At 41.0% G+C, this 15130-nt stretch overlaps 1 protein-coding gene across 3 annotated transcripts; it reads left to right on the forward strand.

The window, feature by feature from the left end:
- Positions 1-1026: 1026 nt before the first annotated feature.
- On the forward strand, positions 1027-14870 carry C1GALT1 (core 1 synthase, glycoprotein-N-acetylgalactosamine 3-beta-galactosyltransferase 1). 3 transcript variants are annotated; one of them, XM_017817737.1, is made up of 4 exons: positions 1027-1138; positions 6961-7200; positions 8914-9581; positions 10952-14870. In XM_017817737.1, the coding sequence occupies exons 2-4, from the start codon at positions 6978-6980 to the stop codon at positions 11159-11161; spliced, it is 1101 nt and encodes a 366-aa protein (XP_017673226.1). In that variant the 5' UTR covers positions 1027-1138; positions 6961-6977; the 3' UTR covers positions 11162-14870. The 3 variants fall into 3 exon arrangements, with proteins under 3 accessions (XP_017673226.1, XP_017673227.1, XP_017673225.1); XM_017817738.1 differs by lacking the exon at positions 1027-1138 and adding an exon at positions 1793-1885; XM_017817736.1 differs by lacking the exon at positions 1027-1138 and adding an exon at positions 5819-5840.
- The last annotated feature ends 260 nt before the right edge of the window (positions 14871-15130 follow it).

Consider the following 15130-nt stretch of genomic DNA (forward strand, 5'->3'; position numbering starts at 1 on the left):
TGTGGAATTGTTTGCTACCACTGCATATGCAGGACAGTCCCTTGCAGGGGCACATTTCCTTACTCTGAACTGTAAGAGATTGCTCACCTATCCCTGAGTGAAAAAAACCCCAAAACCAAACAATGTGTGGTATGTAAATAACTCCCTAAAATATTAAACAGCCATTACGTGGCCAAAAAAGTCACATTTGTTAAAGCAAACTTTATGTATTATTAATAGGCAAGCTGTGAGAGACTTTTGTTAAATTACAATACATTCCACCTTCTCTCTTTGAAAATTTCCTTTCAAACTAGCCTAACAGAGACTGAAACAGCTCAATGAACACATCAGTATGAAAAAAGTGTAGCACTTCATGCATAAATATATGTGTATGTAATATACATGGGATATAGTCCTTGACAGTAGAGCTCCTGTGATGCAAGACCAGGCTTTAGAGTTCACCAAGCAAAATGGAAGTCATGCGTTCAACTCAGACATGCTGCATTACTGTAGTATAAGACAGTTTGAAAACTTCACTTGATCTATTTCAGAAATTTAATGCATGCTCTGGAAATGGGATGGACAGTACTCCTATCAAAATGTGGTGGGGATGAAAAAAAGGGAAACAAGAAGACAGACTTTTTTTTTTTTGGTTTCACAGACTCTGCAATTTCCATTTACAGAAACACTAGGGGCCTTCAGGAGGGACCAATTCTTGTTTGCACATACCTGCACCCAGTACCCCCCAAAAAAAACCGAACCCCCAAACAAACTACAACACAAATACTCTCCCTATTAACTACAGAAATCCACTAACTACCCACTGTTAGCAAAAATTCTATCCTTCAGTTACATGGTAATGAAAAACACCTTTTAAATCTGCAATCCCTCTTATTTAAGAGATTTTTCTTACGGAAAGTCACCGAGAGATAAACGTCAGAGATGTTGGAAAGGTAGGCAGCGTTAGCACAGGGAGATAAGGAGCGATTGCAGAGGGCTCGGTATCCTAGCAACACCCCTTGCAGTTGCCTAATGGTATTTCGGAAGAGCAGCAGCTCCAGACCGGCTGAAGTGAGGGAATGAGGGGCTGGAGCGCAGCGGAGCTCCGCAGCCCGGCCCGAGCGCCTAGCACAGCCGCTCCCAGGCAAGGAAGAGCAAGGTAACGCGGTGGAAGGGTGGGCGGACAGTGCCCGGGGCATTTCCCTACTGACCGTGCCGGGCATGCACTGCTGGAGCGCCGCGCCGCTCACCGACCCCTGGGCGCCCCGGGGAAGGTGCCGCTCTGAGCTCCCCCGTTCCTCCCGCACCCTGCCCTTCCCCCGGCACGTTTTTTCCCCGCACTGCTCGAAGCCGTGACCGAGCTGCCCGCCGCTCGCACGCTGCGGCCCCGACTCGGGTCACCCGCCCTCGCCCATCGCCGCCGCCACGCCGGGGCCTCCCCGCACGGGAGGCGCCGCTGCTACTCGCGGCCCGGCCCGACGACGTGGCCGCACTGCCGGCGGACGAGAAGGAAGGGCGCATTCCCGTGCCCGCGGAGGGAGCAAAGGAAGGAAGGAAGGACACAGCGGGTGGCGGCCCCGCGCGCGCCGCAGCGGGAGGGACGCGCGCGGTGCCACGCGGCGAAGCCGCCACCGCCGCGGCGGCGGGAAAAGGGTTAAAAGCGCCCGTGCCGGGCCGGCCACGCCTCCCGGGCGCTTTCCGCCCGCCCCAGGGGCGGGCCCGCAGCGCGGCGCGGGGCGGCCGCGGGATGGGGGCGCCGGCACTGGCACCGCCGGCACCGCGGCGCGGAGGGTCCGGCGGGTCCCGCCGCGCGCTCGCCCTCGGCTTCCTGCCCTGCGCGCGGCCAGCGGGTGCCCGCGCGCCGGCGCGCGGCTGATCGCGCGCAGGGGCCCCGCCGGCCTGCGAGGTGAGGGGGGGAGCGGGCGCCGGGCCGGGCCGGGCCGGGGGGGGCGGTCAGGCCTCGGGGGGCAGCGTCCCGCTCGCGGGGGCGACGCGGAGGGAACCACCGGAGGGGCCTCCTCCCCTTGGGGACAGGGCGGGAGAGTGCGGCCGGCGTGTCCCGCCGGCGGCGAGCAGGGAACCCGCGGGTGCGCGGACAGCAGGTGCCCGGCCGCCCACCGGGGAAGGAGGGGCGCCGGACGAGCGGTCTCCTGGGAACAGCGCCAGTGCCGCGGAGCTCAGCGCAGGCAGCGAGGTGCCTGTGGAGGGGGGAATCGCTGCTTCTGCCCCCGCGGCGCGACTTCCTGGGCTGACGGCCTGGGCAGGGGCTGGGCTGCGAGAGGTCTAGGAAGCCGCGGGCGCGGGCTTTTGGAATGAGGAAGGAGGTCACCAAATCTTCCTTCCCGCGCACCTGTGCTTTGGATTGATACGCGTCTGGTTTCAGTGCAGTTGTTGTCCACCTATACTTAGTTTGTATTTTTTGGTAGAAAAAGCAGGATTTTTTTGATATGAAGAGTTCCTCTCCAAAGAAATGCTCACAGCATTGGTTTAGTTTTTTTGTTTAAGTGGAAAAGTATAATCTGTGCTTAGTCGATGGGAAACTGCAGCACCTCACAGTAATTCTCGATGCATGCAACATTATGTACAACTTGTGCATATGTTTTCATTTTAGAAGCTTGTGGATATATAAAGCACCTAGCAATAAATGTTGCTTAGCAAAAGACCTTTCTCATGCATTGCACAGCTAACTATGTTTTTTTCTCCATTTTGACTTAAATTATTCTGATGTGTTGCCTGACTGTTAAGGACATGGTGGTAGAGATCAATTTCATTGCTATTTATGCAGCTCTCAGGGGATATTTAGGTCCTGTTTCATCCTGGGGCCTCAGAGCTTTCCCCTCATTTCCTAAGTAAGGGATACAAGAAAGAGCTAGCTGTGTATATAGTTTTAACCACATTTCTCATTGTTGATTCATCAAATCTTAAAGTGATTACAGAATGATACTGGGATAAATATGGGTAAAATTAGAGTTATGTTCTGCATTCTGTAAATTTCAAAATCTCAGATTTGATGGTTGGCTGGTTGTGGGTTTTTGTTTTTTGGGGGTTTTTTTTTGGTTGGTTAGTTGGTTGGGGTTTTTTTGTTGAATGTGTTTCCCCTTTAAACAAGCTCAGAAAGTTACATGGTTCAAAGATTGTGTGAAAGTATTAATTTTAGAGGTGGTTGAGTTGTTTCTTTTTGGGCATTTGGGAATGAGGCAAGCTCCAGTACCATATATTCCTATTGCATGGGTGTTCCCTAAGTTTCCATTGGCTTGGGAAGGTGACTTTAACACACTGTTGTAGCAGAGTGAGAGCAGTAATTTAGATTGACATGTTAAAAAGCTTGTCACCAGGACTGCACAGAGGCACAGCAGGAACAGGAGGGATTCAGTCTCATCAGAGGAAGCAGCCCCTGGTTCTGTCACTGGAGAGCCACCAGCCCCACTGCCCAGGTGTGACGTGAGCAAGAAAAGTCACCAGGAAGGCTGTCTCAAGCAGCTCACAAGATTGAGGGGGCTAACTCCCTAGAAAATAAGGGACATATTATGGGATTCAGGAGCAAAGTATCTTGTGACTGTACAGAATTTATGGGGTGCTCAAGGGTGAGTCTAAAGGAAGGAAACAAGTACAGGAAAATAAAAGGATAAGATAAAAGGCCTGGTCAGTTGGAAACAAGTGGCTGGTCAGTATGTTTGACTGTGCCCTGCCTTTGCTCATTAAGCTGCACTTCCAACTGTTTTCCTGGACAAGAGGACTTTGTGCTGCATTTATGTGTGCATACTGAGCTCTAAGTGGCAGCAGTTGGAGACACACAGTAAGTAAGTAGCACATACAATAAGTAGGGACTTGTGTCTGGTGTGCCAGCAACTTGAGACAGTGGAGTGAGTGAGGGTCTAAATGCCAGCAGCTGGAGTGGAGACCATAAGTCACAGAGGCTGGTGTGTTGGGAGTGCTCATAACTGGGGACACTGGGGTGCAAGGGCATTGTCTTGGCAAGTATGCCAGTGTGTGATTGCTAGTGAATGTCACTCAGAGCTAGCCAGTGAGTGGAATTAAGAGGCTTGGGAGCCGGGTTTTGAGGCAACTGAAAGTGTGGGACAAGTGCTAGTAAGATCAAAGAGTCTTCAGTTTGAGAACAGAGTAGGGCTCTGGGGTCGCTGAGGATCTCGGGTTGGTTCCTGACTAGATTGAGGGTCTGAGGCCAGTTACTGGAGGTATCCACCTTGTACATATGTGTGTATTACCCACTAACAAACCTTTGTGCTTGTCAGCTAAGGCGATGAGCAGCATAAGGCCGGACCATGATTGTGTTTGCATGAACACCTCTTTTAGCTGTGTTAATCTGTGTGGTCAGCCATGTGTATATCCATCTTTGCATGCATAACTATGGGAATACATCCTCAGCCTGGCTGGATCTGGGGACATGGAGTTGCAGCAGCCTTGTCTTCAGTGGGCTGCCGGGTTCAGCAGTTTTTCTGTAAGCTTGAAGATGTAGAAACCATTGATTCACAAAACTTAAATTTGGAGCCAAATCTAAAAAGACTGTTACGTTGTGACAGAATTAAGTTTTCTGTCCAGTTTACTGTTGGAGTTTATAAACATATGGATACAGACCCACACACATTTGTAGTTATGCAGTCTGTTGGTATAAAATTGATAGAATGATAAGCAGATTATTTTAGATTGAAAACTGTAACTAGAGGCATTTCATATCAAATATGAAACGCAACTACCTACCTACTCTGAGAAATCCTCTTTGTGTGTGAAGTACTGCCAAATCAGCTTCTGATTGACAGAGCATCTAATGTGATGCACTTTTTTATTTTTTAGCATTTCCAATACATTTAATTTTTTTCTGAAGAATCCCATTTAATTCCATGGTTAAATAAGCTGCAGCTATTTTCAATTGGTTTTCTTTTTTTTTCTGTCCAAGCAAGAGTAATGAGTTGTTAGAGCAGATAACTGAAATCGTATGGCAGAGAGACATCTAATATTGAAAAGTAGAACAATGGAGAAAGTACTGTAGCTACACTGTGTGCATGCATGGGTTTTTATTTTTTTCCTCCTTTTAATATGCTGAAGGAAGGCATTGTTTTATTGTGACCATTTCCCTTTGTGTATTGCAAATTTTGAGGGGACTTTGTGGAAAGCAAACCCAAAAAACTAATAATTTTATTACAATTGGTCTTTTGCATTCTCAAAGGCTGCTCAAAATCCTCGTGTTTTCTTCTCAATTTAGTGGCATAAAAGAATAGAAATAAAGCTGGAAGCCAAGTAATTTTTCCAAGGCCTGGGTCACAAATGATTATACAGTCAATTTTATACTTTGAGATGTGCTGTCTAAAGGCAATCATTCATCTCCACCAAGATGTAGCACTAAAGTGAGGGAAGACAATATGCGATTAACAAATTGTATGATGTGTTTTCAGAGCTCCTTATGAACCACAGTTATAATCATGTGAATTTTATACAGCCTTTACATTTCTTGATTTTTATTTGTGTGTCAAGCTGTGTTTTCAGTTTTATTTCTTTTTTCTAGCAGTGCAGAAAGAAAAGCATTATCACCTTAGAGCCGCTTCACTCTCAAATGATCTTAATCTGCATGTATGCAGTAAATCTGATGGATTTCTGAAAGTGCCAACCTAGCAACGTGCACACTTGCATTCCGTCCTCTCTGCTTTTCTTTCAGGAGGGTGAAAGGACAGACAGACAGCTGGACTTTGGCATGCATGTTACTGCACAGTGATTCATTCTTGCTTGCTTGGGGACAGCCTGTTTCCGATAGACCGTACAGCCAATGAGAGAAGGGGGGAGCAGGCTGAACGAGTTGTTTTGGTGGCTGTAGCTCTGCTCTGATCGATGGTTTTCATCGATGCTCTGTACGTTCCATAATTTTCTTTTTTTGGCTCCCTAATGCACTTATTTGGGTTCTGCCTGCTGTCATTAATAATGATCCTAAGGGAGGGAACGTCATCGACTTGTTTGCAAGGCTCTGGCTCGAATCCAGTATATATTTAGCAGTCAGTGTTTTTGTAGTTTAGTCATGAGTTATTAGAAAATATCTCCACTCTTTGCAAAGATGAAAAAACCTCAGGCCTTAGAAATTGGTTTTCAAGTGTTTAATATATTAAAATTCATACTTATTTTGGATGTATAAAGCTCCCTTTATGCAGACGTACATGCTGATTTGGTTTAATAAAAAATGGTCACCCAAATGCTTTAGTTTCTGAGGAGCAAGGGTGTGGCTGAAATGCAGGGGTTTTTTTATTACTGGAATACAAGTTTTTGAAGTGTAAAAGAGGCCTTAAGGCTGATGCGCTTTCTTCTCTTCATTTTAAAAATGGATGTTTCTGTATGAAAAGTCAGATGTCATCTTACTCTTTCTTCTGAAAGTCTATCCTCACTACTTCCTAAAAGTTTAAGGAAAACTGCCCTAATTTGGGAGTAGATTTGCTTTTATAATCTTCAAAACCTACTTGTGATTGACATCTGCTAAAGAATTCCTGTAATATACTTACTCCTGGAATTTTAAGAACACCTCATGATCATGCTGTATCTTCACCTGTAAATTGCTATAGATCATCATCTTTTAGCTCATAGAAGATTTAGGTATTACATTTTAAAGTACAGTTTCGTGGGATGAAGAGAATAAAAAAGTCAACATATATTACAGTTTTATAAAGCTACTGCACTTCAATGTATACATTCTTATATAAATGTCGTATAAATATAATGAGTATTTTTTTTTATGTACAGCCACTACTGTGATTTATTACTGTACTTTCTAATTTTAAGATAAAGAATATATGATAGGCCTTTTGCACTAAACTTATCAATGGATGTACAATGGATGTGCTTAAACTTCTGTGCGAGCTCACGGGAGCTGAATCTGAGCTAGAACTGAGTTTGCTGCTTTCAGAGATTTAGTCCTTGATTTTTTTGGATTTGATTTCTGTGTTAAGCTTTAAGCTTAGTGTATTTTCCATTTGGTTTTTACAGTGTCTTACCTTCAGGAGATGGCCTCTTCTAAGTCTTTGATGAACCTTCTAACCTTCACTTTTGGATCAGCAATAGGATTTTTCATCTGCTATCTTCTGTTTAGCATTATACTAGAAGAACAAGTTAAGATCCAGCCTCATGTTCTTCACAACGATCCACATGGTCAACACTCAGCAGATATTGATAACAATCAGTTGCAAGGACAAATGAATTTCAATGCAGATGCTGGACAGCATAAAGGTATTTTGTTACACCTACCTAATGAGATAAAGTGTTCCCTTTTCATGCATTGCAAAATGCTTCTTTCTTCACTGCTAAGCATTTATATGAATAATTCTCTTTTCCTTTCCCCATGTTCAGGTTGTATCTAAATAACTTTGTTTTCTTGAGGTTCTACTGAACCTCGTTTTCTTTGTTCACATTTTTATTACAGTAGTGATTTTTTTTTTCCTGCGAGTCCAACTGTTTGTCCAACTTCTGTATCCAGACTTGTTTATAGCAGTGACTTCTGAAATGAAATACTGACGTCAAATGACCCAAGCAGATATATTTGCTGGCATTATAGATCTGGCTGAATTGCTTTTTAGCCATAAGGAACTAATTTTGCACCACTTCTAACTTTTGATCTAGCCTCTAAGATAAAGCTATAAAAAAAGAAACTCACTTTTTGATGTGATTAGTAAAACATGGAATTGGGGCTGGGAGGGAGGACAGAGGGAGTCACTGTGGACATGGCTTGCCAAGCTGATTTTGCAGCAGTCCAAGCACACTTTGCTGTTTGCAGTCAAAGCCAGAGAAATTCTCTCGCACTCTGATTATTTTTATTTTTCCAGAGAAGGTAGACCCTTCAGATACTTCAGGACTACTTTTACATTTGACATATCTCATTAAATAAGTTCATTCTAAATCCTAAATACAGATAGTTTTTGAGTAGGGACAGCTTGGATGAGAAAAATTGCACTGTAATGCATATGCTGAAGATGTTAGTAAATAGTTAGTTATTTAAACATATTTAAACTCCAACCTTTGTAAGAGGAGTTTGTGAGTGTTTCACATTGCTACAAATGTGAGTAGCGCATTGTTACAAAGAAATCTGATCTGTAGTTGCATAAAGTGTAAGCAGGAATATTTTGGGATACCAGTTATGCAGATCTTACTCTCCATGGAATATTCTTTTACATGAGTTAAAATCTTTCTGTATGTACCTAGTGAAAATGTTTCTTTGACGGAAATGAATGCTTTGGCAGCTTGAAAAATGTTACATTACACACCTCAGGTAACTGTGTTTATTCTGCTGGACTGTCTGCAAATAAAAACATTTTAGCACAACAGTAATACTAGTTTCATAGTATCCTAACTTATTTAATCTGGTTTTTTTTTTTTTACAAATAAGATTTAATTTGGTTTGGTAATAAATTATTTCTGACTTACCATCTGCTTTGTTCTTGAAAAATATGTTGCTATTTTAGAAATATTCATTAGGCTTTGTTAGTTAACGTGAATATATGTAAAAAAGCTCATTAGCTTTTTGGCCTTTCTGTGTTGTAATCGTTAAGTAGTGTTCACTGTGAATAGCAAAAATATTTTAAATTTTCATTAGTCCTCCAAACACCATAAAGAGGTTGCTTCTGAACAGCTTTTATATAGAAATCAAGGTTTGCTAAAGCCACGCTTCCCTGAACAGATACTCATTTTGATATGACTCTTATGGTGTCCTTTATCCTGTGAAGTTGAAGTAACTTTAAGAATTTTAGTGTCTTGGTTTTTAGTCTTGCTTGTTTCCTTCTGAAATCTAACACTGAGTTCATTAACTGGTACATTTGGAATCAAAAGCCTCTTTTCTGTCTACATGTTTTTTCTGATCTGGAAACAGAATATCTGGGGGGAGATTGCTCCTAGTTTGTTTTGCAATAAAGTCTAATACTGTTTTGCAACTTTCCTCTTTTTTTTCAGATGAGGATAAAAATATTGCAGAGGGGCTGTATCAGAAGGTGAAAATACTGTGTTGGGTCATGACTGGACCTCAAAATCTAGAAAAGAAAGCCAAGCATGTTAAGGCCACCTGGGCTCAACGCTGTAATAAAGTACTTTTTATGAGCTCTGAAGAAAATAAAGACTTCCCAACTGTGGGCCTAGAAACCAAAGAAGGCAGAGACCAACTGTACTGGAAGACTATTAAAGCTTTTCAATATGTATATGACCATTATTTTGATGATGCTGATTGGTTTATGAAAGCAGATGATGATACATATGTTATATTGGACAATTTGAGATGGCTTCTTTCAAAATACAGTCCAGAACAACCAATATACTTTGGAAGAAGATTTAAGCCTTATGTGAAGCAGGGCTACATGAGTGGAGGAGCAGGGTATGTTCTGAGCAAAGAAGCTCTGAAGAGATTTGTTGCTGCATTTAAAACGAATAAATGCTCTCATAGTTCCTCTATTGAAGATCTAGCACTAGGAAAATGCATGGAGATCATTAATGTGGAAGCAGGAGATTCTAGGGATACAAGTGGTAGAGAAACCTTTCATCCCTTTGTTCCAGAACATCACTTAATCAGAGGATATCTACCAAAAACATTCTGGTACTGGAATTACAATTACTATCCTGCTGTAGAGGTAAGTCCTTAGGAACCTGGTACTCATTTTGTGAAGTGTATCTTAGGATGTGTATGAGCGTGTGATGTGTTAATTAGCAGTTTTAATAGCAGCTCAATATATTTTAGAAATAAAGATTTTTTTGTGACATCCTCTGACATCTACGTGTGTAGATGTGTTAAATACACTAATCAACTGAAGTTGATGCTAAAAAGTTAATGTTCCAGAAGAGGTAGTGCATCTTAAACTATTTTTGCTGTTTTGCTGTGTTTTATGGACAGCAAAAAATTGTGAAACCTTTTTGACACGTTTGTCAAGTGTTACCACTAGTATTGTCCTTGCAAAGTTACTGTTCTGTTCCCCCTTACTGTTCTGTTCCCCCATATCTCCCACAAAGTGTTCCTAGCTTCTCAACCCAACTTGAACTCTGCACTGCACTACCTGCCCTGCCCTCACAGTTTTATTGAAAGTTGTTAAAATGTACATGTAAGAGAATTGCATTTAAAAAAATGCAGAAGAATAAACATTGCCTGGTACAGAAATAAAAACATGACTCCAACAAGGAAATAGGATCAGATTTCCTTGTATAGTTGTATTGGACTCGATTCCCTTCTGTAGAAATGATGACAACCACAAGAGTTGGCAAAACTTTTTTTAATTCTTTTGTTGTAACATCAAAAATAGCATTTACAAATGGAAACATTCTTACAGGAAGAACTTCAGGATTCTCCTTTATGTTCCACATCTGAAATTTCCAGGGTCAAAAAAAAAAAGCATGGGTGGGGTAGCAGTTATTTTTTTCAGAGAGCTTCGAGATCAGCATAGGTGGAAAAATTCAAGGACAGGATTTGTGATTTTTTACATATTAAAGCTGAAAAAAAGAGAGTCTAGTTTTTTTAGTGGATTCTTTTCATTGGAAAGCAGCATCTATTTTTATACTTGTATTCAGGAGCTAGAGCATTTCTGTAGTTTAAACCAGCTATGAAATACTGTAGTGTGCCAGGATGCAGCAGCTTTAGCTGCAGTGTACAGGTAGCTGAGCTGTGGACAGTTCCATCTGTAACTGATCCATAATGGAAGTCACTGATTTGATTTGTCCTGTCATATTTGTCTCATGTCAAAGCCTCTGACATTGATGAGGGCAGCTAGTTTTTTCACTGGCTTGATCACAGAAGCAAAAGACTTTGTCAGCTTTATTTTGAAAAGATGCTGTGGCAGATATGTCTGGTACATTTTGCTTGCTTAACATTAAGTTTTGAAGTATATATGTAACTGTTGATAGTGAATTTCCTACCCTTAAATCAAGTATTTCTTTGAATTCTCCCTGAATCCATGGTCCAGGGCATGCTTTGCAGTTCTTGGTGATTATTTTGCCTTGTTTTGTGTTTCAGGGTCCTGGATGCTGCTCCGATCTAGCAGTTTCATTCCATTATGTTGATTCTGTGACTATGTATCATTTGGAATATTTGATTTATCATCTTCGTCCATATGGGTATTTGTATCGGTACAATCCTGATTTGTCAAAGAATCCAGAAGAGCAGAGCAAAAATGAAGTACTGGAGGATAATCAAAAGCTAAAGCAAAAAATTTCTGAGAGATAATTAGACTTTGAAGAAACCAAAAAGAAGCCAGTACAATGAGTAAGAGTCTCCTCAAACTCGTGCATGAAGCTTGTGGACTGAAATTACTCCTGGCAATTCTTATTTCAAAAATCAAGTTGGCAGTACTTCCTGTCACACTGTGTTCAATAGAGTCTGGTGCTGGCTCTGACTGTTTGGGAGAGTGTTACCTTGGAGCCCTGCTTACAAAGATTTGGGGCCCTAAAGCTGTGAAATAGGAGATTGTTCTGTAACACTAATACCTGGAAGAATTTGTATAAAAAACATAGTGGGTGGGTTCACAGATAATCATACAGTATATCTGTTCCTTTTTCTGTTCTCCACTGTTTCCTCTCTGTTCAGTCAGTTTTAATACTGGAAATTGGATACTGCCCAGTCAAACACTTCATGATGGCTTTCTCTAGTGTTACCAACATCTTGAAGATACTTTGTGTATCTTGCCCTAAAAGGAAGGGAGAGGCACAATAGTAAGAGTCTCAAGTCTGCTTTGCCTTAACAACAGACTGGTTATTATGAATAGGCAGAAATTCAGACACAAGATTAATCTGAGTTGTTTCAGAAATGGTATTCACTGCTATGAGTTAGTTTTAAAAATTTTAAGTCTTTGTTGTACAAAACAATATGAAGTTGGATCGCTACTGTTTTAAGGAGAAACCTAGAAATGGTTACTGTTGTTTAAGTTGCTGAGGTGACGCAAGCTGCTTACATATTTGCCTGTGGCTTTTTTTTTTTCTCTTACTAACTCATCCTGTTGGTTGAATGGAGATAAAAATTAATCTGAGTATTTCTTAACATAAGGTAGATGCTTTTTGAAATAGAAGTCTGTCTTCCATCCCACCTTCTAGGTAAACCGGAAAGAACAGTATCTTAGCAAAGTTACAGTGTCATTGTAACAACCTGGTTTCAGCCACTATTATAATTAGTTTGTTTCTGTTTAATTTTCACATCGCTATACTTAGAGATTAAAATTTTCAGATACGAACAAGTCCTGTTCTAAAACTGCAGGAAAGCCAGTTTATTTGGCTGAAGTACTTAATCGCACTTTTCTGAACATTTTTTTCTCCACTTAAAAAATTTCTTCTGTATCTGCTTCTTGTACCCTTTTTCAGTACAAAGTGGTAAATGATCCTTATTTTGCTCTTTCTGAAGCTGAAGCATATAGTAATTCAGGTAAGCCAGCCTGAATGTAGGAATCTTTCAAAGTGCATTAACTTTCTTCACTACTTCATAAGTATCTCTGCCTCTTAACTGGAAACACTTTCTTGGTGTGGGACAAAATAGGTTTTTTAATTACTGAATTTTTTTCAGAGGCCAAACCTATGTTTTATAGAGTTAACATAAAACTTTCTGGTTTTCTCCTTTTCAAATTGAGTGAATAGCAGTATGGGGGGATGGAATTAAGCATGACATATAATGTGTCTTTATTCCACACTTGAACAAAAGTTTCTTCATGTTTTTATTACTTTTCACCTTCATCATATTGATGAATTTGGACATAACCTAAATACCTCCAGTCATTGTTTTGGAAAGGGCACATACTGGTAGCAGACAGCCTTAATTACTACTGCTGTCCTTCAGGATGTTCCTGGAAGAAGGTGTTACCATAAAGTACTGGAATTTTTTTTTCAAAGGTAGTTCTAGTACAGATTGAGGTTCTATATGTTGTCCAACAGTAAAGTCATGACTTCCTTTCTGACCATTGCTCTGCAACAATGGTAATTACTGAAACAGCTCATGGTGTTGAAATGCTGCATACATCATCTCTGCCTGAATGTAGGCTGAATTCATATAGTATTAATTAAACACGTAGTTCTTGCAGGGTTAAATCTATTGGTCTTTCATAAGCAGGACTGCCTCTGAAGTACTGATAGGGACATGAGCTTTATTTTATGTTCATTGACTTTAGCAGAAAATTATAACTGCATTGGTTTTAAAAAGGAAGAAGTTTCCAGTTTGCTCTAGTCAGAGGGATGCTTGTCTTGTCCACAGGACAGTGGATGTTACCATGCTGAGAGGGGTTTCCTTTTGTGAGCTAAATGTTTATCCCATGTGCAGCACAAACCAATCATATTGTGAAATCCATATGGAATTGGTAACTCCAGTGGCATTGTTCAAACATGCAGTTAAAATATTAAGAATACTTAAGGAAGGTATAAAATGAAATCAAGATCCCAACCTAATCTCTTTGTAAATTCAGCCCATGTAGAAGAGCTACTGAACTACTGTACAGTTCCTTTATTCCTGATTTCTTTCTCAGTTCATCTGTGGGGATTAAAATATTTTCTACCACAACAGGCAGAACTAATCCTGCATATTTTCTGCAGATTTTTGTCATATGTTTGCCCTGTGCTGCCTTATGAAACAACATCATTTTCTCTTCATATTCCTTACTATCCTGACTATCCTGACTCTGGCTTTGCAGTTTCATCCTGCATAAGTCTCAAGTGGACAGGAGGAAGCAGGTAGTGGGATGTTTGAGCTTCATGCAGGTTGTTTGCTGAGGTGACAAGGTAAACCAGCCACTGTTGAGCTCATGGTGAAGCCTTTTCTCAGCAGCAGTTGTAATTCTTATCTGCGGCCCAGCTGGGGCTTGTAAATTTAGCAGAGCAGGGCAGGAATATCCCTTTCCACAAAACATGCAGGACCTCAGAGAGACTGGAAAAATAAAGAGACAAGTTCCATTTCTGAAGGGAATAATAAGGCTAAGGACATACTACCTTATGGTAAGTGGGTGTCCTGTCTGGAGAAACGAGTAGCCTTTTCTTGAGATGTCCATTCTTGCTTTGTTTTAAAGTGTCCTTGTACATAGGTCTCTGAATCTATTTCTTTTGCCTTTTTAACAGCACTACAAAGAATTTTGTTTCCTTCCAGACAAGGTAGAAAAGTATCGGGTTTTACATTCTGTGATTATAACAGAGGCCTGTTGTTCGCTGTTGAACTGTATTGCCATAACCATGAGCTGATACCTCTGGAATAATTGGTTTCTATCTCACTGCCTTCAGAAGCCTCAGTAGACGAGATTGGAATGTGAACAGTTAGTATAATTTTCATGTACAATACTATGTTACTATTAGTACTTTGTTATTTCACTCTCAGATCTTTGTGCTTTGAGAAAGTATTTATTGAGTTTGAGCATTTTTGCGGCCCAAGGAAGGCTGTATTTCAGGTGGAGAGACTTTCTGAAGCACAGGAACTTGGACTCACTTAGGCCGGGCAGGTTATTGCTCTCTGGTTTGGTTTGGTTTTGTTTCTAAGAGAGATTTCTTCATTTTATAAAAACTAAAAGCTTCTGTTGGCACTGTAGTGATTTAAATGATCCATTTAAAAATTTGGAACTGTTTTCTTGAAATTACTAGGCAGTGGATGTGGAAATGTCTCTTAGTGTAACATTTTAACCTTGTATTAAGTGCTTTTCAGTTCACAAAGATTGAGAATGCCAAGAAGTTACCTCCTGATCACTGTTCTTAATTAGAGAATATTAATCTTGGTTTGCAGAAAAAGACCAATTTTAATCTTCTTTCACTCCCAATTCATTTTTGCAGTCTGTATTGGTCTTGTTTAAGAGTTTACACACTGATGATGTTAATACCTGTTCTCATTTTGTGGAAGCTCTTTTCCCAGTACCTTTTGCCTTTAAGGACACTTTGTTTTGCTTTGGTCGGGGTGTATATTAAAAATTACTTTTTCTTCACATGTTGCCATTTGTTCTGTTTTGCTTCCAGAATTTTAAATTTCAGTGAGTAGCTGATAGAGTAGCTCTTACGAACAGTTTGTTATCTGAGCAGAGTGTTTTGCCTTTGTACGACAGAAAAGTGTGGGTTATTTCTCTGCTGTACCTGCTACTGATAATGCACGCACAGATGAAAATGGATTCCTCAATACAGGACCACTGGGAAAGGCAGTTTTGTCCTTTTTCTGTCAAGAAATTTTCTGTGGAACTCTAAAAGTGTA

The sequence above is a fragment of the Lepidothrix coronata genome, unplaced genomic scaffold (genome assembly GCF_001604755.1).
Source record: "Lepidothrix coronata isolate B3197 unplaced genomic scaffold, Lepidothrix_coronata-1.0 Scaffold62, whole genome shotgun sequence".
Taxonomy (NCBI): domain Eukaryota; kingdom Metazoa; phylum Chordata; class Aves; order Passeriformes; family Pipridae; genus Lepidothrix; species Lepidothrix coronata.

Coding starts and splice junctions, on each gene's coding strand:
- C1GALT1 (XM_017817736.1), top strand. Junction 7,201..8,913: donor AGATGCTGGACAGCATAAAG/GTATTTTGTTAC, acceptor CTTTTTTTTCAG/ATGAGGATAAAAATATTGCA. Junction 9,582..10,951: donor ATTACTATCCTGCTGTAGAG/GTAAGTCCTTAG, acceptor TTTGTGTTTCAG/GGTCCTGGATGCTGCTCCGA.